This window comes from Rhinopithecus roxellana, chromosome 12 (assembly GCF_007565055.1).
Source record: "Rhinopithecus roxellana isolate Shanxi Qingling chromosome 12, ASM756505v1, whole genome shotgun sequence".
In the NCBI taxonomy this organism is placed as follows: domain Eukaryota; kingdom Metazoa; phylum Chordata; class Mammalia; order Primates; family Cercopithecidae; genus Rhinopithecus; species Rhinopithecus roxellana.
In genome coordinates, this window is record NC_044560.1 from 117,839,548 (window position 1) to 117,865,531 (window position 25,984).

At 47.5% G+C, this 25,984-nt stretch overlaps 2 protein-coding genes across 2 annotated transcripts; both read right to left on the reverse strand.

Moving 5' to 3' along the window:
- Positions 1–21: 21 nt before the first annotated feature.
- LOC115900754 (zinc finger protein 845-like) lies at positions 22–5,560 on the reverse strand (the record flags this gene model as incomplete). The annotated part of the gene is made up of 3 exons (XM_030942355.1): positions 22–34; positions 4,500–4,985; positions 5,385–5,560. Coding segments are annotated over 3 exons (675 nt in total), but the record flags the coding sequence as incomplete, so codon positions are not given.
- On the reverse strand, positions 5,474–23,499 carry LOC104672713 (zinc finger protein 813-like). Its single transcript, XM_030942102.1, has 4 exons — positions 23,465–23,499; positions 15,573–15,660; positions 6,294–6,420; positions 5,474–6,098 (listed from the first exon to the last, which is right to left on the reverse strand). The coding sequence occupies exons 2-4, from the start codon at positions 15,585–15,587 to the stop codon at positions 5,563–5,565; spliced, it is 678 nt and encodes a 225-aa protein (XP_030797962.1). The 5' UTR covers positions 15,588–15,660; positions 23,465–23,499; the 3' UTR covers positions 5,474–5,562.
- Positions 23,500–25,984: the final 2,485 nt, after the last annotated feature.

Sequence of the window (25,984 nt, forward strand, 5' to 3'; positions counted from 1 at the left end):
AAGGGATCTTAAGAATGATTATCAGCCAATTTCACTGCAGAGAGAGGGGTGAACAAGACAGACTGAGGCTTGTCCAGTGTGAAATACTAAATAATGATAGCCATAGTAAATGAAATCTTATGTAATTAACATGTAAGTACTTATATAGTTGCATTTTTTATTAATGGTTGCAGTGAAGAACTTCAGATTCCACAAAATAGTCCTGAAATAATGTATAGATACTGAAAACATCTTTGAATGTATAACATTCAATCTGAGATATTAAATTTTCCCAAGATGTACTCGAGCTTGGAATTGTATAAATGGGCATAGCATGTGGGTGGTTGTTATGGTTTGGGTATTTGACGTCTTCAAACCTCATTTTGAAATTATGCCTTACATCCCAGAAAAAACTGTGGACATTTGAAATGTGATAATGCTTATTGAGAAAGATTAGTATATTAAAATATTTCCAGGTAAACATTTGAAGAATGATCCATAAGAGACCAAAAGGAATATAGGGAGCTGTGTCAGCTGACTTTTACAAAGGGTACAGATGGGGCCAGGCATGATGGCTCACACCTGTAATCCCAGCACTTTGGGAGGCTGAGGCGGGAGGATCACCTGAGGTCAGGAGTTCGAGACCAGCCTGGCCAACATGGCGAAACCCCGTCTCTACTAAAAATACAAAATTTAGCCTGGCATGATGGCGGGCACCTGTAACCCCAGCTACCCGCAAGGCTGAGGCAGGAGATCGCTTGAACCCAGGAGGCAGAGGTTGCAGTGAGCCAAGATTGTACCACTGCACCCCAGCCTGGGTGATAAAGTGAGACTCCGTCTCAAAAACAAACAAAGGGTGCAGATAGGAGACAACAAGTAAATAGGGATTTGGCAGGTGGGAAAGAAATTGAATGGATTTTTGAGATATTCAAAAGGTAGATTGTTCTGGGTTAAGCCTTGATAGCAGCTGGCTACATTGGCAAGAAGTAGGTTTCAGGATGGACTTTTTCATTTCCAACTTAAGGAGACAAGTTTTTGGAAGAAACCATCAGCCTTGGAGCAGCAGATGAATACCAGTTTGAAGCCAAAATACACAAATTTGTTTTGTTTAATGCAGAACTTTTTTTCTTTTTTCTTTCTTTCTTTCTTTTTTTTTTTTTTAAGACAGTTTCGCTGTTACCCAGGCTGGAGTGTAGTGGCATGATCTCAGCTCACTGAGGCAGGCAACCTCTGCCTCCCGGATTCAAGTGATTCTCCTGCCTCAGCCTCCCAAATAGCAGGGATTACAGGTGCACGCCACCATGCCTGGCTAAGTTTTGTATTTTTAGTAGAGTCAGGGTTTCACCATGTTGGCCAGGCTGGTCTCGAACCCCTGACCTCAAGTGATCCGCCCACCAAGGCCTCCCAAAGTGCTGGGATTACAGGGGTGAGCCACCGCGCCTGGCGTAATGCAGAGCTTTATATTGATTTTGCAGTCACCAAGGGAGCAAAATGAACACCTTCAAAAGAAATGAAAAGGATATTAATTCAAACATAGGAAATATTTTAATATGATCCTCTGTAAATTATAAATGGTTGTAATTTCTTAAACTAAACATTTTATTTTAGAATAATTTTAGATCTGGAGAAAATTTGCAAGTATAACACAGAGAGTTCGGAAATATCTGTCACCCAGTATCCCTCATGTAAACATGTTGCCATGAAACGTTTGTCAAGTCTAGGAAACAAACGTTGGTTCATTCCTCTTAACTGACTTTATTTACATTTCACCCATTTTAACAGTCTTTTTTCTCTTTCAGGATCCAGTCCAGGACATCACATTATATATATATATTATTTATTTATTTATTTTTATGAGATGGAGTTTTGCTCTTGTTGCCCAGGCTGGAGTGCAATGGCGTGATCTTGGCTCACCACAACCTCTGCCTCTCGGGTTCAAGCGATTCTCCTGCCTCAGCCTCCCAAGTAGCTGGGATTATAGGCATGTGCCATCAAGCCCAGCTAATTTTGTATTTTTAGTAGAGATGGGGTTTCTCCGTGTGGGTCAGGCTGGTCTCGAACTCCCGACCTCAGGTGATCCACCCACCTCAGCCTCCTAAAGTCCTGGGATTACAGGCGTGAGTCACCACACCCGGCCAGACATCACATTATGTTTAGTCATCTTGCCTGCCCAGCCTGTTTTACTCTGTGGTTTTGTTTTTCATGATCTTGATACATTTGAAGAGCACTGTTTTACTTTTAGAATGTCACGAAAATTGAATTTGTCTTTTTTCTTGTGGGTAGACTAGTTTTATGGGTTTTAGGGAAGACCACACTTATCATGTCATATACTGTCAGCAGTCTAAGGCAATTTGAATGAGTTATCTCTGGTGATGTTAATCTTGATCAGTTAAGATGGTGTTTGTCAAGTTTCTTCACTATATGGTTACTGTGTTTTCCTTTCCACAATCTAAGCTTTGGAAGGGAGTGTCTAAGCCCATCACACAATTAAAGCGAGTATGTGTGTTTGTGTGCAAGGGGCATTGAATTAACCTTCATCTGCTGGGTGGTATCCACATAGATTATTTGCCATCCTTCTGTAAGGAAGATATATCTTTTCTCCTTTATTTGTTTATTCAATTGTTTATTCATATCAACATGAACTCATATTTATATTTTGTTTTATAATTCAATGCTAAGGAATTAATTTTGTTACTTAAGTGTTTACAGCTTTGGTCACTGAGAGGTGTGGAATAATAAAAAATATATATCTGGTCTTCATCCTGGTTCCTGTTACACAGCTTCAAAAAAAAAATTTTTTTTTTGAGATGGGGTTTTGCTCTGTTGCCCAGGCTGGAGTGCCTGGCATGATCTTGGCTCACTACAATCTCCACCTCCCGGGTTCAAGCAATTCCCCTGCCTCAGCCTCCCAAGTAACTGGGATTACAGGTGCATGGCACCACGCCTGGCTAATTTTTGTATTTTTGGTAGAGACGGGGTTTCGTCATATTGGCCAGCCTGGTCTTTTTTTTTTTTTTAGACAGAGTCTCGCTCTGTCGCCCGGGCTGGAGTGCAGTGGCCGGATCTCAGCTCACTGCAAGCTTCACCTCCCGGGTTTATGCCATTCTCCTGCCTCAGCCTCCCGAGTAGCTGAGACTACAAGCGCCCACCACCTCACCCGGCTAGTTTTTTGTATTTTTTTTAGTAGAGATGGGATTTCACCGTGTTAGCCAGGATGGCCTCGATCTCCTGACCTCGTGATCCACCCGTCTCGGCCTCCCAAAGTGCTGGGATTACAGGCTTGAGCCACCGCGCCCGGCTGCCAGGCTGGTCTTAAACTCTGGACCTCCGGTGATCCTCCTGCCACAGCCTCCCGAAGTGCTGGGATTACAGGTGTGAGCCACCATGACTGGCCAAGTCTTCATAATCTTTTTGAATTTCCTGAATGATGAATGCCTTTGTCATATTCATGAAGTGACTCGTGGCACGGGTCCCTACATAGCTTTAAAATGAGGACTGGTCACCAGAAAGACCAACTATGTAATTAGAAGTAAGAACTTTCAGTCAACAGATCACTGGGAAGGGAAGAGGCTAGAGACTGAGTTCAAGCTCATGGCCATTGAATTAATCAACCATGCCTAGGTAATTAAACCCTGATAAATTCAGACATGAAGGCTTGGGGGAGCTTTCTGGCATGGGAAACATATCAATGGACTGAGAAATTGGTACCTGCTAATTTGATAGGGACAGGAACTCTTACACTTGGGACCTTCTAGACCTTACTTCATGTATCTTTTCATCTGGCTCCTCGTTGACAGCTTTTATAATAAAATGGTGGTTGTTAGTATTGCATTCTCCTGTGTTCTGTGAGCCATTCTAGCAAATTATTGAACTAAAAGAGGTGTGGGAAGTCCCAGGTTTGTCTTTGGCTTAGCAGGGATGCATTTGGCTTGGGGCTGCCTGAGACTTTCAGCTGACATCTGAAGTGGGGCAGTCAGTCCTGTGAAGGACTTTGCCCTATTAACAGAGAAAAATACCAGCCTAGGCAACAAAGGGAGACCCCATATCTACAAAAAAAAAAAAAAAAAAAAGAATAAATTAGCCAGGCACTGTGTGTACACCTGTGGTTGCAACTACTTAGGAGGCTGGGGAAGGAGGATTCCTTGAGTCCAGAGGTAGAGGCTGCAGTGAACTATGGTCATGCCACTGCACTCCAGCCTGGGCAACAGAGCAAGATCCTGTCTCAAAAAGAGAAAGAAAGAGAGAGAGAGAGAGAGAGAGAGAGAGAGAGAGAGAGAGAGAGAAGGGAGGGAGGGAGGGAGGGAGGGAGGAAGGAAGGAAGGAAGGAAGGAAGGAAGGAAGGAAGGAAGGAAGGAAGGAAGGAAGGAAGGAAGGAAGAAGAGAGAAGAGAAGAGAAGAGAACTGTTTTGTTTTATGCGACCACCGGTGCAGGTGCCAGAGAAGAGGCAAGTAGGCAAGGTAAAAAAAAGAAACTTTATTGCATAGCTAATGCAAAAGAAGAGGAGGCGAGGTTCGTCAGTCTCCAGCGATGGAGGCCGAGGAAGTCGCTTCGGCTAAAGGTCTTGCCGCATTCATTACACTTGTAAAGTTTCTCTCCAGTATGAATTATCCTATGTCGTTCAAGGTTTGATTTGCAACTGAAAGCTTCATCACATTCTTCACATTTGTAAGGTTTCTCTCCAGTATGAAGCCTACGATGGCGTGTAAGGGATGACTTCTGACTAAAGGTCCTGCTGCATTCATTACACTTGTACGGCTTCTCTCCAGTATGAATTTTCCTATGTCTTTCAAGGTTTGCTTTTAAACTGAAAGCTTTGTCACATTCTTCACATTTGTAAGGTTTCTCTCCAGTATGAAGTCTACGATGGTATACAAAGTATGACGTTTGACTGAAGGTCTTGCCACATTCATTACACCTGTAAGATTTCTCTCTAGTATGAACTGCCTTATGATTTACAAGGGCTGAATTTCGACTGAAGGTCTTGCCACACTCACTGCACTTGTAATGTTTCTCTCCAGTATGAAGTCTACGATGGCATGTAAGGGTTAACTCCTGACTAAAGGTTTTGCCACAGTCATTACACTTGTAAGGTTTCTCTTGCTGGGCGCGGTGGCTCAAGCCTGTAATCCCAGCACTTTGGGAGGCCGAGACGGGCGGATCACGAGGTCAGGAGATCGAGACCATCCTGGCTAACACGGTGAAACCCCGTCTCTACTAAAAAAAATACAAAAAATTAGGCGGGCGAGATGGCGGGCGCCTGTAGTCCCAGCTACTTGGGAGGCTGAGGCGAGAGAATGGCATAAACCCGGGGGGCGGAGCTTGCAGTGAGCTGAGATCCGGCCACTGCACTCCAGCCTGGGCGACAGAGCGAGACTCCGTCTCAAAAAAAAAAAGAAAAAAAAAAGGTTTCTCACCAGTGTGACATCTACGATGACATGCAAGGTAACGCTTTTGATTAAAGACCTTGCCACACACATCACATTTATACTGTTTCGCTCCTAAAGGGATTATCTGATGTTTCCTTAAGAGTGACCTATAATTAAAGGCTTTGCCAATTTCAGTATATGGGAAAGATTTTTCTCTCAGTGTACTTCCTGCTTTTGTGTGAGTAATGAAGAATTCAGGAAATTATTCCCATAGTTATTAGATATATGGGTTTTGGGCCTACAAGAAATTCTTTGGGCTGTTGAAAATGAGGAAGCATCGTTGATAGACTTCTCAATGCTTTGGGATGTTGAAACCGAGGAATCATCGTTGATAGACTTCTCAACTTGATTACCAATCTTCCCTTCGGGCTGAAATATATGCAGTTCAGGCAGACGCGAATGAAAGCTTAATCCAAGCTGATCTTTAATAGGTTTGTTTCCAGCATGTGTTTGATCCTGTCGGTTTGTACTACTCGTCAACTCTTTGATTTTTGTCATGGGTGCTTCATGGCTATTTCTTTCATCTTCTTTCCACTGAAACTCAAAATCATGAATATCTTTCTCCATTTCCTGGAAGCAAAAATCTCCAATGTGATAACGTTCACGTCTTTGCATTGTCCCTCTGTGGATCACCTTCGTATTGCCTTGTGCTGTTGATGAGAACTCCTTCATCACGTATCTGGAAGAGATATCTACAAAATATAAACACCAATAGGTTTCCACTTAAGTACAGGTGGTATATAATACTGAAATCTGTAAATAGGACACAAAAAGCAATACTTATTGTAAACTTCCCAAACACAGCAAGACACTGTATCTAAAAAAAAAGAGAAAATACAAAGATACACAAGGGCACACCCCCACTTCTGGAGGGAAGTTCTCCTCACCCAGGGAGACCAGGTTCCTATAATTCTCCAGCATCACGTCTCTGTATAGAGTCCTCTGAGCAGGGTCCAGGCATTTCCACTCCTCCTGAGAGAATTCTATGGCCACATCGCTGAATGTCAGTAGACCCTGAAATGAAAACACATTTTAAGGAAATGGCTATGGGAGGAGTTCTTATCTCTACAGAAAATGAGAAGAGGAGAGAGGGGAAAGCATGGATTCAACTGTAGAGAAAGTTCTGACATCCAAGTAAGGGATGTTTCACCACATGATGTTTTCTGAGTTGTGCTTTATTATACTATTTTTTTTTTTTCTGAGATGGAGTCTCGCTCTGTTGCCCAGGCCAGAGTGCAGTGGCACAATCTCGGCTCACAGCAACCTCTGCCTCCCAGATTCAAGCAGTTTTCTTGCCTCAGCCTCATGAGTAGCTGGAATTACAGGCAGGCGCCATCACACCTGGCTAATTTTTGTATTTTTAGTAGGACGGAGTTTCACCATGTTGGTCAGGCTGATCTTGAACTCATGACCTCGTGATCCACCTGCCTCGGCCTTGCAAAGTGCTGCGATTATAGGCATGAGCCACCACACCTGGCCTTATTATACCTTTTGAAGAGGTCACAATACCCTCTCAGTATGAATTTCTGATGTTTGTGGATAATACAAAAGAAATCAATACAGGAGCAGGGCACAGTGGCTCATGCTTGTAATTTCAGCATTTTTGGAGGCTGAGAAAGGCAGATCACCTGAGGTCGGGAGTTTAAGACCTGCCTGACCAACATGGAGAAACCCTGTCACTACTAAAAAAGAAAAAATACAAAAAGTATCCAGGCGTTGTGGCTTATGCCTGTAATCCCAGCTACTTGGGAGGCTGAGGAAGGAGAATCGCTTGAAGCAGGGAGGCAGAGGTTGCGGTGAGCCGAGATTGCACCACTGCACTCCAGCCTGGGCAACAAGAGGGAAACTCCACCTCAAAAGAAAAAAATAATAATAAAATAAAATAAAAATCAGTGCAGGTTTCTCCTTATAGAAATGTTAGAAACTTTTTTTTTCTTTTTGAGACAGTCTTGCTCTGTTACCCAGGCTGGAATGCAAAGGTGTCATCTCAGTTCACCACAACCTCCACCTCCCAGGATCAAGTGATTCTCCTGCCTCAGTCTCCTGGGTAGCTGGGATTCCTGGTGCACACCACTACTCTTAGCTAATTTTTGTATTTTTAGTAGAAATGGTTCACCATATTTAGTAGAAATGGTTCACCATATTGGCCAGTGTGGTCTCAAACTCCTGACTTCATGATCCGTCTGCCTCAGCCTCTCAAAGTGCTAGGATTACAGGTGTGATCCACCACACCCAGCCCAGAAACGTTTATTGACAATGCAAGTGACATTCAGTATCTAGATGAGACAGGGTATGAGTGATGTCTTCAGACATGACAACGTCCACAGTGAAAGATCAGAATCAGAAGCTAAAATCCGGCCTGGCACAGTGGCACATGCCTGTTATCCCAGCTACCAGGGAGGCTGAGGTAGGAGAATTGCTTGATCCTGGGAGGCAGAGGTTGCAATGATCCAAAATTGTGCCACTGTACTCCAGCCTGGGCAACAGAGATTCCATCTCAAAAAAAAAAAAAAAAAAAAAAAATAGCCGGGCATGGGAGCAGGCACCTGTGGTTCCAGCTACTTGGGAGCCTGAGGTAGAAGGATGGCTTGAGCCTGATAGTGCAAGTTGCAGTGAGCTAAGATCGTGCCACTGTGCTCCAGCCTGGGCAACACAGTGAGACCCAGTCTCAAAATAAAAGAAAATACATGAAAACTAAATTACTCAAAGTATGAAAATACATTTTATATATATATGTCCACAAAATAATAAAACCTACACAGACTCACAACAAACTAGATGTTAATACAAAGGATTGCCATTTTCCCCAGATTTTCAAAAAATAAGATGTTCAAAATATATACATTTTTGTGTGTATATATGTATGTATATATATGTGTGTGTGTGTATACTTGTGTATGTGGGTGTGCGTATAGAGAAAAGTTTTAAAAATATAAAAAGTAGCACTTTTTTTTTTTTTTTTTTTGTTTTTGAGACGGAGTCTCGCTCTGTCGCCCGGGCTGGAGCGCAGTGGCCGGATCTCAGCTCACTGCAAGCTCCGCCTCCTGGGTTTACGCCATTCTCCCGCCTCAGCTTCCCGAGTAGCTGGGACTACAGGCACCCGCCACTTCACCCGGCTAGTTTTTTGTATTTTTTAGTAGAGACGGGGTTTCACTGTGTTAACCAAGATGGTCTCGATCTCCTGACCTCGTGATCCGCCCGTCTTGGCCTCCCAAAGTGCTGGGATTACAGGCTTGAGCCACCGCGCCCGGCCAAAAAGTAGCAAGTTTTGTTTAACTTAAGAGGAATCTAGCGCCAGTCTCCATGGTCAATTTAGTTAGGGTCTCTTTTAACGTTCTATTTATTCTTTCTACCTGTCCTGAGCTTTGGGGTCGATAGGCACAATGTAGTTTCCAATTAGCCCCAAGGATGGAAGCCAGTTCCTGACTTACCTTTGCAACGAAGGCCGGCCCGTTATCTGACCCTATCATGACTGGAAAGCCGTACCTGGGCAGGATCTCTTCTAGGATCTTTTTCGTTACGATCTGTGCAGTTTCTTTTTTTGTCGGGAAAGCTTCCGCCCATCCTGAAAATGTATCTATAAAAACTAGTAAGTATTTGTATCCATATTTTCCTGGTTTTATTTCAGTAAAGTCAATTTCCCAATATATCCCAGGTCTATCTCCCCTTAGTCTTTTCCCTGCGGTGTGGGTCCCGTGTCCGGCGTTGTTGAGTTGGCACACTACACAGTTCTTAACCGTGGCGTCTATTTTTTCAGAGGCATTTTTGATTTTTAGTCCAGTATGTTGAATTAAATCTAGCATCCGTCGCATGCCTAGATGAGTGCTTCGATGGATGTGTTCTATTACCCGCTGTCCTAGCTTTTCTGGGAGGATAGTATTGTTGTTAGAGTCTTTCCACCACAGATTACTGACCTGTGTTCCGGGGAGCTTACTTATCCACTGGAGGTCGTCCTCTGAGTAGTCTGGATGAGACGGCAATTCTCTGGGGCCGGGGTCAGGCAGCTGGAGGGCCAGCAGCTGAGGAGTGGTTTTAGCCACGTCTTTTGCAATCTGGTCAGCCAGGTTGTTTCCTTGGGTGACCGGGTTAGTGGCCTTCTGATGTCCCGGACAGTGGACAATAGCCAGCTTTTTGGGTTCCCAAAGGGCAGCCAGAAGATTTAAGATTTCTTCTTCGTTTTTAATGTCTTTTCCTTCAGCTGTGAGAAGCCCCCTCTCTTTGTATATAGCACCGTGGATGTGGGCGGTGGCAAAGGCGTATCGGCTGTCAGTATATACTGTCAGTTTACGGCCCTTGCCCAGTTTTAGGGCTTGTGCCAAGGCAATTAACTCAGCTCTCTGAGCCGATGTTCCTGGAGGTAATGGCTCAGCCGAAATTATTTCAGTCTCTGAGGTTACTGCCGCCCCCGCATACCTCTGTCCTTGGTGAACGAAGCTGCTCCCGTCAGTGAACCAGGTGAGGTCTGTATCTGGCAGCGGCCGGTCCTGGAGGTCTTCTCTGACTCCATGTACCTGGGCTACTATTTCAGTGCAGTTGTGGAGAGGCTTACTTAGGTCTGGGTCTGGCAGTAACGATGCTGGGTTTAGGGCCGTCGGGGGTTTGAATGTTATTCTGAGGGGGTTCAGCAACAGCCCCTGGTAATGGGTAAGCCGAGCATTACTGAGCCATCGGTCAGGGGGCTGTCTAAGGATGCCTTTGACAGCGTGGGGGGTGGTGACTTGTAATTCTTGGCCCATGGCCAGTTTATCAGCATCTTTGACCATCAGGGCTGTTGCTGCAATCATCCGGAGGCAAGGAGGCCATCCTGCAGCCACCGGGTCCAGTCTCTTTGAGAGGTATGCAACTGGCCTGCGCCACGGACCCAAATTTTGAGTTAGAACTGCTTTTGCTATGCCCCGGCTTTCGTCTACGTATAAGTGAAAAGGCTTAGAGACATCCGGAAGACCCAGCGCGGGGGCTGAGAGCAGAGCAGTTTTAATTTGCTGGAAAGCCAGCTCAGCCTCTTCAGTCCAATTGAAGGGCTGTTGCTCTTTGGTAGCCTGATAGAGGGGTTTTGCCAGTTCAGCGAAGCCAGGTATCCAAAGCCTGCAGAACCCTGCAGATCCCAGGAACTCTCTTACCTGTCGTGTTGACTGTAGTCTAGGGATCTGTAGGACAGTTTCTTTTCGGGCATTTGTTAGCCAACGCTGTCCCCCTCTCAGTAGATATCCCAAATAGGTTACTTCTGGCTTGCAGATTTGGGCCTTTTTAGCTGAGGCCCGATAACCTAGGTTTCCCAGGGTTTTTAGGAGGTCTTTGGTTCCTTGGATGCAGGCCTCTGGGGACTTTGCCGCTATTAAGAGATCAACATACTGCAAAAGAGTTATACTGGGGTGTTGGCGCCGGTACTCACCCAAGTCTTCGTGGAGGGCTTCATCAAACAGAGTTGGGGAGTTTTTGAATCCTTGTGGCAATCTGGTCCATGTCAGTTGGCCATTTATGCCCCTTTCAGAGTCTGTCCACTCGAAGGCAAAAATTTCTTGGCTTTTAGGGGCTAAAGGCAGGCTGAAAAAGGCATCTTTTAGGTCTAGAACAGTATACCATTGATTTGCAGGGCTCAAAGTGCTCAGGAGGGTGTATGGGTTTGGCACCGTCGGGTGTATGTCTATTACCCTTCTGTTGACCTCTCTTAAGTCCTGTACCGGCCTGTATTCTTTACTGTTAGGTTTTTGTATTGGTAACAGCGGAGTGTTCCATGGTGAGTGGCAGGGGCGCAGGACTCCATGATCTAGGAGTCGGCGGATGTGTGGCATAATCCCCTCTCTGGCTTCTAGCGCCATTGGGTATTGGCGCACCTGAACAGGGTCCATCCCGGGCTTAAGCTCAACAAAAATGGTGGGACGGTGTTTTGCTAGCCCTAGACCTCCTGTTTCCGCCCAGGCCTCTGGGCAATTTTGGAGCCAGGAGTCCATATTTTGGTTAGGAGGTGTCAACTCCTGATGAAGCCGATATTCCTCCTCTGGAGTTACAGTAAGGACAGATAGTGGCTTATTTTGGGAGTTAGTCACTTTGGGCCCTTCCGGTTGAAAGTGGATGTGGGCCCCCATTTTTGTCAACAGATCTCTTCCCAACAGAGGACAAGGGCTTTCAGGGATGACCAGGAAGGTGTGGGACACTTTCCTGGTTCCCAAGTCCACCGTTCTCTGAGTTGTCCAGATATTTCTTGACTCCTGTGGCCCCTTGAACCCAGGAGGAGTTGGAAGATAACTTTCCATAGGGCTTGACTAGGACCGAATGTTGTGCCCCAGTATCGACCAGGAACTGGACTGGGGACCCCTCCACTTGTAAAGTTACCCTAGGTTCGGGGAGGGGGTCCGAACCCTGTCTTCCTTATTCCGTATCTTTTTTTTTTTTTTTTTTTTTTTTTTTTTTATTGAGACGGAGTCTCACTCTGTCGCCCAGGCTGGAGTGCAGTGGCCGGATCTCAGCTCACTGCAAGCTCCGCCTCCTGGGTTTACGCCATTCTCCTGCCTCAGCCTCCCAAGTAGCTGGGACTACAGGCGCCCGCCACCTCGCCCGGCTAGTTTTTTGTATTTTTAGTAGAGACGGGGTTTCACCATATTAGCCGGGATGGTCTCGATCTCCTGACCTCGTGATCCGCCCGTCTCGGCCTCCCAAAGTGCTGGGATTACAGGCTTGAGCCACTGCGCCCAGCCCCTATTCCGTATCTTGAGTAACTAGTATCGGCATGGGTTTGGGCTGCCATTGCCCTTGGCCCGGCTGGCGCTGTTTCTTTTTGGGGCAGTCTTTAATCCAGTGGCCAATTTCTTTACAGTAAGCACACTGATCTTTGTTTAGGTTGCGTCTAGGGGCACGCATGGATTGGGTACCGTCTGGCGGAGGTTGTTCCTTTTGGATGACTGCCGCTAGGACCTTGGTCATTTTTTCGGTGGCCATAATTTGTCTTTCCTCTGGAGCATCCCTGTTGTTATAAACCCTCTGCGCTATGCGAAGAAGGTCTTGGACCTGTTTTCCTTCTAAATCTTCTAATTTTTGTAATTTTTTCTTAATATCTGGGGCCACCTGATTGACAAAGGACATAACAACTGCTGCCTGATTTTCGGGGGCTTCTGGATCTATAGGTGTATATTGTCTAAAGGCTTCCATTAGTCTTTCTAGATAAACAGCGGGACTTTCTGTTTTTCCCTGTAAAACAGAGTATACCTTAGCCAAATTAGTGGGCTTGCGAGCTGCAGCCCAGAGACCCGCCATTAGAGTCTGGCGATAAACGAGTAGTTTTCCCCTACCTTCTGCTGTATTGTAGTCCCACGCGGGCCTGGTCAGGGGAAATGCTGCATTAATGAGGTCGGGGTTTGCAGTCGGTTGACCGTCATCTCCGAGAACCAGCTTTCTAGCTTCTACCTGTATTATTTCTCGTTCCTCTGTTGTGAACAGAATTCGGAGGAGCTGTTGGCAGTCATCCCAGGTGGGCTGATGAGTGAACATGACACTGTCTAGAAGGGCTGTAAGGTCTTTGGGGTTGTCAGAGAACCGGGCATTCTGGGTTTTCCAGTTGTACAGGTCACTGGTAGAGAATGGCCAATACTGGAGTCTAGGGTTACCCGTGTCATCAGGGGGTCCAATCTCCCTTAAGGGGAGCGCTACAGTGGAATCGGGAACTCACGGAGTTACCTCGCGTTAGGTACGCCCGCGCGTTCGTCCCGCCAGCCCTCCCGAACTATGCTCACTTTCAGTTTCCCCCAACGCAGCAGCCGCTTCTCGACCCTCATGGCTTTCTGGGGGGTGCGACCAGTGGGACTTGGGGCCGGGGTCCAGGGGGATGATAAGGCGGGGGTTCCAGGGATATGGGGTCTTGGCTATCAGGCAGTACAGGGGGCAAGGGGGCAGTTGGGGTTTTTGGTTTTTGGGTGGTCCCAGCCGGCCACGCGACTAAGGTTTTACAAGGTTCAGAAGTCAACAGAAAGGGAGCTAGCCAAGGGGGCGGATTTTCCACGAGATCTTGCCATACCAAAATGTAGGGGATTTGGTCTGGATGTCCCGTATGGCCCGGCAGGAAAACTCTTGATTTACCTTAAGGATGATGGGGAGACAAAAAGTTCCCTCGGCTGGCCAGCCAATGCCGAAGGTGGGCCACTCAGAGTGGCAGAGGGTTACTAATTTTCCCTTTTTAAGTTCTACACTAAGATCATGTCCTCTTGCTCTTACATCCCTAAAATTATTGACAAGGAGAGAAAGTGGTGTGGTCTGAGAGTTGCCCATTTCAAGGAATTCCTGTTGGTAAAAGATGGGTAGTAAGGGATGTTAGTGTTTGGTCCGGAACTGGCTCCGAAACAGCTCCTGTGAATCAAGGTAAATTAGAAGGAGGCATGCAACAGAGAACAACAAACAGCAAGTGAGGTCCAGCAAATAAGATAATTTTGATCGCAAGCGCGCCTCGGGCGTAGTACCCGATCAGAGTCAGACATGCCACGGAATACAGAGCCCCAGATGAGTACCGGAGGACGTCTCCCACCGGCCTCTACTGACTGTCCTATAGCGCGTCCGCCAGGACTAGATCAGTCTCAAATACAGACCCCGCGGGATTGTTCAGAGGCAGACAGACAACATACAGATTTGAGCCGGCTTACTTACTTTTGCGATGACCCGTTGGCCTGGGGTCTGGTGGGCTTAGGGGCAATCCCGACGCTCCCCCAAATGTTGTGCCCAGATCCACGATGTCCCAAAAGCAACCACCAGAGACCAGAGTCAAAGCCAAGCGGCAGGGTTCGCTTTATTTCGAGTTCAAACTCAGTTCTCTCCAGCTAGGCACTAGTTCCCAGGGAGAGACCCCGAGCTCGGGGTTTCAGCCGTTTTTATAGTCCGGCACAAACAAGTTACAGAGAATCTGGGGAATTTTACAGTTGTAAGTTTACAATTGGCTGACATTTAAAGTTATACATTAGTCAGTTGTTCATTGGTTCCCGCCCTTCGGCCATATCATAAACGGCCGTTCCCGCCTTTTGGCAAAACCACAAACGGCCGTGACGCATTTAGGGACTTTCCACATAATCTTGTTGTTTCAGCATGGGGCGGGCGGGGGGGGGGGTTCTTGCCACCTCTGGTTTCCAGTACTTTTCCACTTAGCATTTTTAGTTTTTCTCTTTCTATCACAATCACCTGAAGTCAGGAGTTTGAGACCAGCCTGGCCAACATGGTGATAACCTGCCACTAATAAAAAATGCAACAAAATTAGCCGGGTGTGGTGGCGCGTGCCTATAATTCCAGCTACTCAGGAGGCTGAGGCAGGAGAATCTCTTGAACCCGGGAAGTGGAGGTTGCCGTGAGCCACGATCATGCCACTGCACTTCAGCCTGGGCGACAGAGCAAGACTTTGCATATTTAAAATATAATATTATAATAATATAATAATAATAATAGGTGGAATGAGGATATGGCTCCATCCTCCAGGACAAAAAAGAACTGCTCCCATATTTGAGAAAAATTATAACCGTTTTTACTGAAAACACCTGTTTCACAAGCCTCTCCACAGTCTCCATGAGCTTAATGTGCTACGAATGGATTAATGAATCTCCTATTATTTATGTTGATTTCATATTCTTAAAATAATGTTGGAATAAAACACCTTATATCATTTATTTCTGCGTATGAACTTTCAATTCTAATTATTAAGATTTTTGGAGTCAGAAACACAGTAACTCACTCAATTACCTCAAAATGTAGTATAAAATCAGGCAGAAAATATTTTCCCCTTATTGGTCTCCTTTTCTAGAATTTACCATGTATGTTGTGCACATGAATACGTGACCTCCACTGGCAGCTGCTCTAATCCTGGTCCACAGAGAGCTGACAGAGCATCCAGATGTGGCCCCTGAACAATCCCTGCTGCCCAACAGCACTGATACCACGGGACCCTCACCCCGTCTCCATCCATGTCTGGTGTGAGCCCTTCCCAGGCCCATGCCCAGTGCTGCCTCTTCCCAAGTTCATGTCACTGGGTCACAAGAGACAGAATCTAAGCGAGATGAGAGGGACTGAGGGAAGGCACGGGTGAGTGTGAGCAAACCTGTCAGGCAGGACGCTTCAGACTCAGAGAAGATTCCCAACTCCAAGGCCCAGCGTTTCTGAAAGGAAGGAGACAGAACATTCCACCGAGAATATCATCTCACCTGAGGAGGAGCCATCCCTGACTCCTCTGCTTTCCTCTTCCTCTTCCCAGTTTCTTCCTCATGGACCAAGAGTCTTTAGAAATCAGTCCTGAAACTTAAAAATATGCTGTTTATTGCTCAGAATCAACACATCCCCTCCCTGTAACACAACCACACATACAAAGGACACCTCACCCTGAGAACATAGGGTGCCCTCTGTTGCCCACGGAACCAGGGACGATCAACTCCTACAGGCAGTGGAAGGTGAAAAAACAAAAAGAAGCATGCAGAGCAGCCAATAGGGACCAGAGGAGGGGGTGAGTGGGTGGCTGGAGTGTTAAATGGGAGGTGGGTCACAGAAGTCACCACTGAGCGGGTGATATCAGAACAGAAACCTGGGGAAGGAAGGGTGTTTGCACCTGCAGCTGAGGGGCCAGCGAGTTCCAGCAGAGGGACAGCCCCCATGAAGGCCTTGAAGCGGGAGCAACCAGGGCCCAGGAAGAGGAAAGATGCCTGCGTGGCTGAAGCAGAGGGAGGGAGGAGACACAGGAAAGAGATGAGGTCAGAGAGGTCCTGGGGGCATAGATCCGGCAGGGACAAGGTCTTCTAACATTTTTCTCCCACAACTCCAAAGAATTTTTATTTTTTTTATTTTTTTATTTTTTTTTGAGACAGAGTCTCGCTCTGTCGCCCAGGCTGGAATGCAGTGGCCGGATCTCAGCTCACTGCAAGCTCCGCCTCCCGGGTTCACGCCATTCTCCTGCCTCAGCCTCCTGAGTAGCTGAGACTACAGGTGCCTGCCACCTCGCCCGGCTAGTTTTTTTATTTTTTAGTAGAGACGGGGTTTCACCGTGTTAGCCAGGATGGTCTCGATCTCCTGACCTCGTGATCCACCCATCTCGGCCTCCTAAAGTGCTGGGATTACAGGCTTGAGCCACCGCGCCCAGCCAAGAATTTTTAAAATGATGAATTTCTTCACCCATTTTGAGTAAACATGTAATTTTTTCCTTATATCACAAATTAAAACCCTTACAAATAATGTAATTATCCTTTACATTTTAAAAGCATGCTGAGATTTTAATGATATCCTAGGAAGCACATGGTCACCTCATCTGAGAAGGGCAGGAGCATGGGGGAATGCGTTTACGGAAGTTCGGGAGGTCACCTTTGGACACGTGAAGGTGGAGATGCCTGTTCATCCTCCCAGCAGAGAGGTAAGGAGTCAACTGGACACAGGACTGTAGCGTTCAGGGGAGAGGTCTGCAGGGGCCATGGGGGTAAAGTTTAAAGCCATGAGATGAGGCCAGGCACGGTGACTCACACCTGTAATCCCAGCACATTGGGAGGCCAAAGTGGACAGATCACTTGAGGTCAGAGGTTCGAAACCAGCCTGGCCAACACGGTGAAACCCCATCTCTACTAAAAATACAAAAATGAGGCCAGGTGCAGTGACTCATGCCTGTAATCCCAACACTTTGGGAGGCTGAGGCAGGCGTATCATGAGGTCAGGAGTTCAACACCAGCCTGACCAACGTGGTGATATCCTGTCTCTACCAAAAATACAAAAATTAGCAGGGCGTGGTGGCACATGCCTGTCATCCCTGCTGCTCAGGAGACTGAGGCATGAGAATCACTTAAACTCGGGAGGTGGAGGCTGCGGTGAGCCGAGATCATGGCACTGCACTCCAGCCTGGGGCACAATATCAAAACTCTGTCTCCAAATCAATAAATGAAAAATTAGCCAGGCATGCTGGTGCACGCCTGTAGTCCCAGCTACCTGGGAGACTGACACATGAGAATCGCTTGAACCCAGAGGACGGAGGTTGCCGTGAGCCGAGATGGTGCCACTGCACTTCAGCCTGGGTGACAGAGGGAGACTCCGCCTCAAATAAATAAAAACGAAAAATAACCTGGAGAAAGCAGGAAATTATAGTCTGTTGGTTTGCCATTTTCATGCCTGGCACAGACAGCACCTAGATTTGTGTCCCCTGGCTCCATAGCTACTGAGTGAGTGAGTGAATGAGAATGACTGAGCGATACTAGTATGTCCTCTCTGGGGTCTCGTGTGCCAGGGTCCTGGTTGACTTAAACTCTGCAGAAAGACGAGACGCTTCCTTACTGCCCAGAATCTCAGGGAAGAAAAATTCCTGGGGTCTAACACTTCTCACTTGGCAATGACATTGGCTTAAATATTCCCAGACACAAATCCTTGGGTCTTAGTTGGGTCTTGGGATGGTGCGAACTGACAGAATTGCAGGCAATGAGCGTCAGAATAGAACAGTGGACAGGAAGGTGGAAGATTTGAGGGAGGGGGTCAAGGACAGGCAGAGAAGCCACTCCCCTCCCTCAGAGGCCCACCTGGGGAAGCACCAACTTTGCCATTCTAGAGAAGACAACGGGAAAGGGAGGAGTGTGTAATAGGGTGGGTGACGGTGTGTGCCAGGTGGAGAGAAAAATTCCTTTTTCTAAATGTCACTGCAATAGCTCAGCCCATCCGTCTTACCAACTGCTGAGCACAGGAGCATCCTGTGAGGATAAATACGGCTTTTCCTTCCTCCAGTTCCTAAGTCTTCCAGCCATGACCAGTGATGTAACCCTCAAACTTCCTTCCTAGGAACCGGTGGCCCCTCTTTGTGGAAAAAATATTTGTGTTCCACACTTACATTATAGCATATTTATTCATACAGAGATGGAGTCTTGCTCTGTCACTGCACTGAAGTGCAATGGCACAATCAGCTCACTGCAACCTCTGCCTCCTGGGTTCAAGCCATTCTCCTGCCTCAGTCTCCCAAGTAGCTGGGATTACAGATGCACACTGCTATGCCTGGCTCATTTCTTTTCTTTTCTCTTTTTTTTGTAGTAGAGATGGGATTTCACTATGTTGGCCAGGCTGGTCTTCATCATCTGCCTGCCTCGGCCTTCCAAAGCGGTAGGGCTACAGGCATGAGCCACCACACCTGGCCACATATTTACATTATAGCATCTTGACCTTCGGCTCCCCAGCAGCCTTGTGACTGTGTGTGTGTGTGTGTGTGTATGCTCATGTGTTGTGACAGGCAAGGAAAAGCCAGTAGAGAATCATCGCCACTGTCCTGGCAGGAGGAGGTGGCCCTCGGGCTGCAGTTCACTGTGCTATTTGCACTCTCATCCTTGGAAGAATCTTTCCTGAAGTCACGGAGCCTCCAGCTCCTCCGGAACAGAACTAGTTGTGTAGGGGTGTGTCCTTCATGCCCCTCAGGTCCCTGACTACCTCCCCATCCTTCCTGAAGGGAACCCAGGACCCTGACTCTGAGTGCATCACCTGCTGGTGGCAAAGCCCCTGCTCATGATGGCCAACCTGGGCCCTGGTGATGTGCAGAGCACGGAAGACCCGGGAGCTGGAGTGAGGCAGTGACACAGATGACAAAAATGGGGATGACTCGGCACTGCCTGAGGACCCAGGGTCTGGTCTGTAGGGCTCTTCTGACCTTAGTGAGCCCTTCTCCTCTTATTTTGACTGAAATAAATAGCCACAAGAATTTCAGACCAATTAGAGTTGAAATTTCCAGAAGAAATGTGGGACCATCCTCACACTTGCCGCAGGCCCTGAGTCTTCCCTGAGGACGCCTCAGCATCTAAACCACAACCCCAGAGTAGGTGCTGCAGTTGTCCTGTGGCCAAGATGGGAAATGTGTATCCTCCAACAAAGGGAGACACAAAACACTCAAAATAATCCAAGCAGAATGGCATCTCGGGGCGGGCACAGCAGCTCTTGCCTGTAATCCCAGCACACTGGTAGGCCTAGGCAGATGGATCACCGGAGGTCATGAGTTCGAGACCAGCCTGGCCAACATGGTGAAACCCTGTCTCTACTAAAAACACAAAAGTTGGGGCGGGCGTGGTGGCTCATGACTGTAACACTAGCACTCTGGGAGGCCAAGGCAGGTGGATCACTTGAGGTCAGGAGTTTGAGACCAGCCTGACCAACATGGTGAAACTCCATCTCTACTAAAAATAGACAAAGTAGCTGGGCTTGGTGGGAGTCTGTAAATCCCGGCTACACAGGAGGCTGAGGCAGGAGAATTGCTTTAACCCGGCAGGTGGAGGTTGCAGTGAACCATGATTACGCCACTGCACTCCAGCCTGGGAGACAGGTTGGGACTCAAAAGTAAAATTAATTAAATTAAATTTAAATTAAAATACAAAAATGAGCCGGGTGTGGTGGCACACACATTTAATTTCAGCTACTTGCAAGGGTAAGGCAGAAGAATCGCTTGAACCCAGGAGATAGAGGCTGCAGGGAGAGAAGGTCACGAGACTGCACTCACAGACTGCATGATCGAGTGAGACTGTCTCAAAAAAAATAAAATAAAATAAGAAGAGTGTTTCTGATGTGACTGATGCAGAGATAATAAAATCTGAGTAACATGATAGAGACTGACAGGCAGAGGGAACTTCAGATGGGGGTGGGAGGGCATGGGAGACATCTCTCAGCCTAGACCTGAAAGAGGAGAAAGGGACAGGGCTGTGATCATTTAGGGACATAGGGTAAGAGCAGGGACAGCGACCTGAGACAGGAAGGGTTTTAGTGTTTGGGAAAAGAGAAAAGCAATATGCCTGGGGCAGAGGGAGTCAGGAGATGAGGGCAAGCTCCCAGGAGGAGGCTGGACACTGGCAGGGGCCCTGGACACCGGGCTGTGGAGCCACAGTGAGGAGCTGGGCTTTCAACATTTGTCCAAATGGACCAGAGGTGCCTTGAGGGAAACATGCACTTAATAGCTCACAGCTCAAGATTTTAACAAATGACATAAGGAAAGAAAACCGAAAAATAGACTAACTGGTTAAATTACATTTCGATATTAAAGGTTTCCAATAAATAATAAAGACTAGAAAGCATGCAGACCTCGATCTGATCGGACGCAACTAATTTCAAACAGAAACTATTTTGAAATTGTTTTTTCAAAAATCGAACAAATTCAGATGTCAACCGGAAAATAACTGGACCGTATACATGTACAGAAAGGAATGATGGGAGCTGGTTATAGGATGCCACAAAGGCATCTTTCAGAAGTGATTATGGATTAAAAAAGAAATATTTAAAACCAAGATTTATCTCAAAGTAAAACTGCCAAAAAAAAAGAAGGAAAGAAATGAAGAGGAACCAGAAAGAAAATATGTTACACGATGAGAACAAAAGCACTTTCGATGTCCCTTTTGCTTTCATTTTTTGTTGTTGTTTCTTTGTTTTTCTGAGATGAAGACGCGCTCTGCCCCCCAGACTGCAGGGCAGTGGTATCATTTCGATTCACTGTAACCTCTACCTCCCAAGTCCGTGTGATTCTCATGCCTCAGCCTCCTGAGCAGCTGGAACTACAGGTGCACGCCATCACGTCCGGCTTAGGTTTTCAGTATTTTTACTAGAGACAGGGTTTCAGCATGTTGGCCAGAATGGTCGTGAACTACTGACCTTCGGTGATTGGCTCCCAAAGTGCTGTGATTACAGGCAGGAGCCACCACACTCAGCTTTGATGGTCTTTTTTTTTTTTTTTTTTTTTTTTTGAGATGGAGTCTCACTCTCACCCAGGATGGAGTACAGTGGCGCAATCTTGGCTCACTGCAACCTCCACCTCCCAGGTTCAAGTGATTCTCCTGTCTCAGCCTCCTAAGTAGCTGGAATTACAGGCACGTGCCACTACACCCAGCTAATTTTAAAATTTTTAGGAGCAAAGGGATTTCACCATGTTGGTCAGGCTGGTCTCAAACTCCTGACCTTGTGATCCTTGTGATCCACCCGCCTCAGCCTACCAAAGTGCTGGGATTACAGGCGTGAGCCACTGCTCCTTTAAAAAGTACTATGGGCTAGGCGTGGTGGCTCATGCCTGTAATCCCAGCATTTGGGGGGCCAAGGCGGGTGGATCATCTGAGGTTGGGAGTTTGAGACCAGCATGACCAATATGAAGAAACCCCGTCTCTACTAAAAACACAGAATTTGCTGGACATGGTGGCTCATGCCTGTAATCCCAGCTACTCGGGAGGCTGAGGCAGGAGAATCGTCTGAACCTGGGAAGCGGAAATTGCAGTGAGCCGAGATTGTGCCACTGCCCTCCATCCTGGAAAAGAGTGAGATTCCATCTCAAACAAACAAACAAACGATGACTATGTAGGCCAGGCACGGTGGCTCCTCTCTGTAATCCCACCTGTAATCCCAGTAATTTGGGAGGCCAAGGCCGGACGATCCTTTGATGCCAGAATTGAGACCAGCCTGGGAAACATAGTGAAATCCCATTTCTGCCAAAAAAAAAAAAAAAAAAAAAGTATAAAACTTAGCCGGGTTTGGTGGCTCACGCCTGTGGTCCCAGCTACTCAGGAGGCTGAGGCAGGAGGATTGCTTGAGTCTAGGAGGTCGAGGCTACAGTTAGAGGAGATCACACCACTGCACTCCAGCCTGGGGGACAGAGCCAGACCCTGTCTCAAAATATACATTAATTAAAGTAAAACTATTACATAACAACAGAAAATGATTCTCCCATTTCACTGCCCCTACCCCACCATGGGAAAAGGGAAGAGAGTGTCTCACAATTGAATTAAGTCACTACCCTCTGGCTGTATAGGGATTCCAAGTGGAAGCTGACCTCTGATGCCAAGATTTATAGAATGTACATGCCTTATAGATAAGAATTTTAAAATTCTCAATATTATCTGTGTAATTTAAACAAGTTTTAAGTTATTAGATTATATACAGAGAAGTCAACATGTCACAACTAATCATATCCAATGAACTCACCCATTCATCTGAACCCAAAGTCCCCCACTCCTTTTAATCTTTTGAGACAGGGTCCCCCTCTGTTGACCAGGCTGGAGTGCAGTGGCATGATCTCGGCTCACTGCAGCCTGGACCTCCTGGGCTCAAGTAATCCTCCTGCCTCAGCCTCCAGAGTAGCTGGGATTACAGGTGTGCACCATCACGCCCGGTTAATTTTTTTTTTCTTTTGGCAGAGATGGGGGTCTCACTATGTTGGCCAGGCTGGCCTCGAACTCCTGTACTCAAGCAATCCCCTTGCCTCAGTCTCCTAAACTGCTGGGATTACAGGCGTGAGACACTGCGCTCAGCCCCTCTGTCTTCATTACGGTGCTTCCCTCCCTAATTCTGTACATCTCTCTCATTCTCGCCTTCTCTCTCTAGCTCTTGTTTTCTTTTCTTTTTCCCTGGGATCTGCTCCTCCTGCTTTCTTTTTTCTTTTTCTTTTTTTTTCATTTTTGCTCTCTTGGCAAATCCCTCAGCCATCCTCTACTTTGCCATCTGTTATGGTCTTTCTCATTCTTCTTCTCTGTCTCAGGTTTTCTACCGCTCTCTCTCAGTGTCCTGATCCCTTTGGCCCACACAATCACAGGGGGCTTTGGAGTAAGACGCCCGCATCCCGGAGAAAGAAGCGCAGTTTCCAGGGGCTGGGCTGGGCAGGCAAGAACAACCGGTGTCATAGGACAGCCCCGGGCACCTCCCTCACGCGGGCTCAGGGTAAGCGGTGACGGCGGTGGGGAGACCTGGGGAGCATAAGGGCCCGGAATCAGGAGGGAGGTGGGGGGCGACGGCGCCTTAAGACAAGGCTGGGAGGCGCCAAGGGCGGGAATCCGCCTTGCCTAAGGACTTTAAAAAGTGCGGGTCGGGAGGAGTCAGAAAAAGGTTTTGAGCAGGAAAACTACGCGATGGGAAGTGTATACACTGCCCTGTAAGAAAAAGACCCACGAAGGGACCATCTTCAGGGCCACTTTAAACCCAAAAAGGAGGCAACCCCTGGACTCTCACGGGGACGTCTAAATTTGCTCTGGGCGAATGAAGACGGGTGAGAATTTCCAGGTCTATGGGGACCCCAGGTCCCAGGTACAGAAGCGCCGGGGACCTAGGAAACGCAGACTTAACACAGCGCAAAACTCACCGCTGCGGTGGGACCGTCACTCCACGCGATCCGCTTCGGGGTTTGCGCGAATCTGCGCGCGCAGGACAGAAGCCAGGCCGGGCTGGACCCACGAGAAGGTGGGCGGGGCCTGGGCGAGGTAGGGGCGGGGCCTGGGCGAGGTAGGGGCGGGGCGCGAGACTGAGAGACCGTACACTTTAGAATTAGCAGAGGGCGGGGCCGGGGCGGGACCTGGGCGCCTCTCGACCTCGCTCCCAGCGCGTCTGTTGTTTGAGCTTTGGAGGCCGGACCGGCCAGGAAGGCTGAGGCGTGATTCAAAAGCCCTGTAATTGTCTGAAACGGGGATGCAAACTAGAATGTGAAATGCAAAGCCCTGCCTGGGTGGAGCGTAATGATTTCAGGCTGACGGCCCAAATAATAGAATAGAAATCCTCTCCCTTTTTATTCACTGGGAAAGGAGAGTCCACCCTACGCTCAGCTTCAGAGACTTTCCTAGGGCCACCGCCTGGGATGCGGGACGGAGTGCTCAGGCCAGGAAGGAGTGAGGTCACCACCTGCTGCTTAAACCCAGCAGAGATGCGGGCACAGGGCCGAAAGCCTGAGGTTGCAGCTACTCAGAAAGCAGCGGCGGGAGGATCGCTGAACCTGGGGCTTCAAGTTAGCCTGGGCGGCAAAGTAACACCTCCTCCTGCAGCGATTCCTTCCTCGTCTCTCTCTCTCTCTCTTTTAAATTTCTTTAAGTAAAATTTTTGATTGTGTGAGATAGGGATCCAACATTATTCTTCTTCATGTGAATATCCAGTGAGTTGTCCCAGCACATTTGTGGAAGAGATCTATTACTGTTATTCTTATATTTACATTTTTCTTTTCTTTTCTTTTTTGAGACAGAGTATTTATCTGTCACCCAGGCTAGAGTGCAGTGGTGAGATCTCGGCTCACTGCAACCTTCACCCCCTGGGTTAAAGTAGTTCTCTTGCCTCAGCCTCCCAACTAGCTGGGATTACAGACGGGAGCCACCAAGCCTGGCTAATTGTTTTGTAATTTTAGTAGAGACGGGGTTTCGTCACGTTGGCCAGGCTAGATTCGAACTCCTGACGTCAAGTGATCCAGCCGCCTCCTCCTCCCAAACTGTTGGGATTACAGGCGTTAGCCACCGCGTCTGGTCAGGAAAACTCTTAGAACTTGGGTCTGCATACCACTGGACTCAGGTTGCATGACCACATTCCTTTCAAAGCTCAGAATTATTTAAAGGTCCATACCTTTACATTGGAATTATTTGATGTTTGAAATATTTGACTTCCTACCGAGGTACAGGTACTGTCTCCCTTGTTGTTTGCCTTTCAAAGAGAGACCCCAAGTCCTTCAGAAATACATCCCTGGGTTTTTAAGCTGAGAAAAGGATTACGTTGTTTCTAAAAAATACCACTGCAAGCCAGGCGCGGTGGCTGACACCTGTAGTCCCAGTGGTTTAAGAGGCCGAGGCGGGCGGATCGCCTGAGGTCGGGAGTTCGAGACCAGCCTGACCAAAATGGAGAAACCCCATCTGTAGTAAAAATACAAGGTTAGCTGGCCATGCTGGTACATGCCTGTAATCCCAGCTACTCAAGTGGCTGAAGCAGGAGAATCGCTTGAACCTGGGAGACAGATGTTGCCGTGAGCGGAGATCACGCCATTGCACTCCAGTGTGGGCAACAAGAGCAAAACTCTGTCTCAAGAAAAGCCTCAGGAGACAGAGAAAATGCATTTACAAATTTTCTAAATAAATGTCCTAGGAAAAGAGACGAAAAAGTATCTTTTTTTACTTTCAAAGGAGGAATTATACCTCTCATTTATTTGCTTGTTTGTTTGAGACAGGGGCTCGCTCTGTCACCCAGGCTGGAGTGTGGTGGCGAGATTAGAGCTCACTGCAACCATAAAATCCCTGGCTCAAGTGATCCGACCTCAGTGCCCCGAGCAGGTGGGACCACAGGCGTGCACCACCACACCTGACTCATTTTTTGATTTTTAGTAGAGACGACGTCTCGCTACGTTGCCCAAGCTGATCTCGAAATCCTGGGCTCAAGCGATCCTCCCGTCTCGGCCTCTCAAAGGGCTGGAATTACAGATGTGAGCCACCGCTCCAAGACCTGACTTTACTTCCGTGAAACATGAAATTATCCTCCACCTCCTGTGTGTAATAGGCAGTTTTGCATGTCACCTTTCAGTTTCCATTATCCACTCAAACAACCCAGAACCTTGCTTAGTTTAATAAGACTTTCTAATTGTCAGTCTCCGCTGCAACCAGCGCCCCACTCCATCCCTTTACCGAGGTCCCCGCCCCTCTCCCCCGCCCTGCCCCAGACGGAGGGGAGCTCAGACCCGCCTGCAGGACGCGTGACTCTACCTGCTCAAAAAAGGCCCTTTGCATTAAAGCCATTTTCAATTTAAGAGGAAAAACTATTCAGCGTTCAGCACAAGTGGTCCACTACAGTAAGTTGTTTTACCTTCGATTGCTTGAAATATTCGGGCAGGAAACATCCATGTGATATTAGGGGTAACATC

Excerpts from the sequence above, each read along its gene's own strand:
- LOC104672713 (XM_030942102.1), bottom strand. Across the intron at positions 6,099-6,293 it reads TAGGAACCTGGTCTCCCTGG|ATATCTCTTCCAGATACGTG; the intron begins GTGAGGAGAACT and ends TATATTTTGTAG.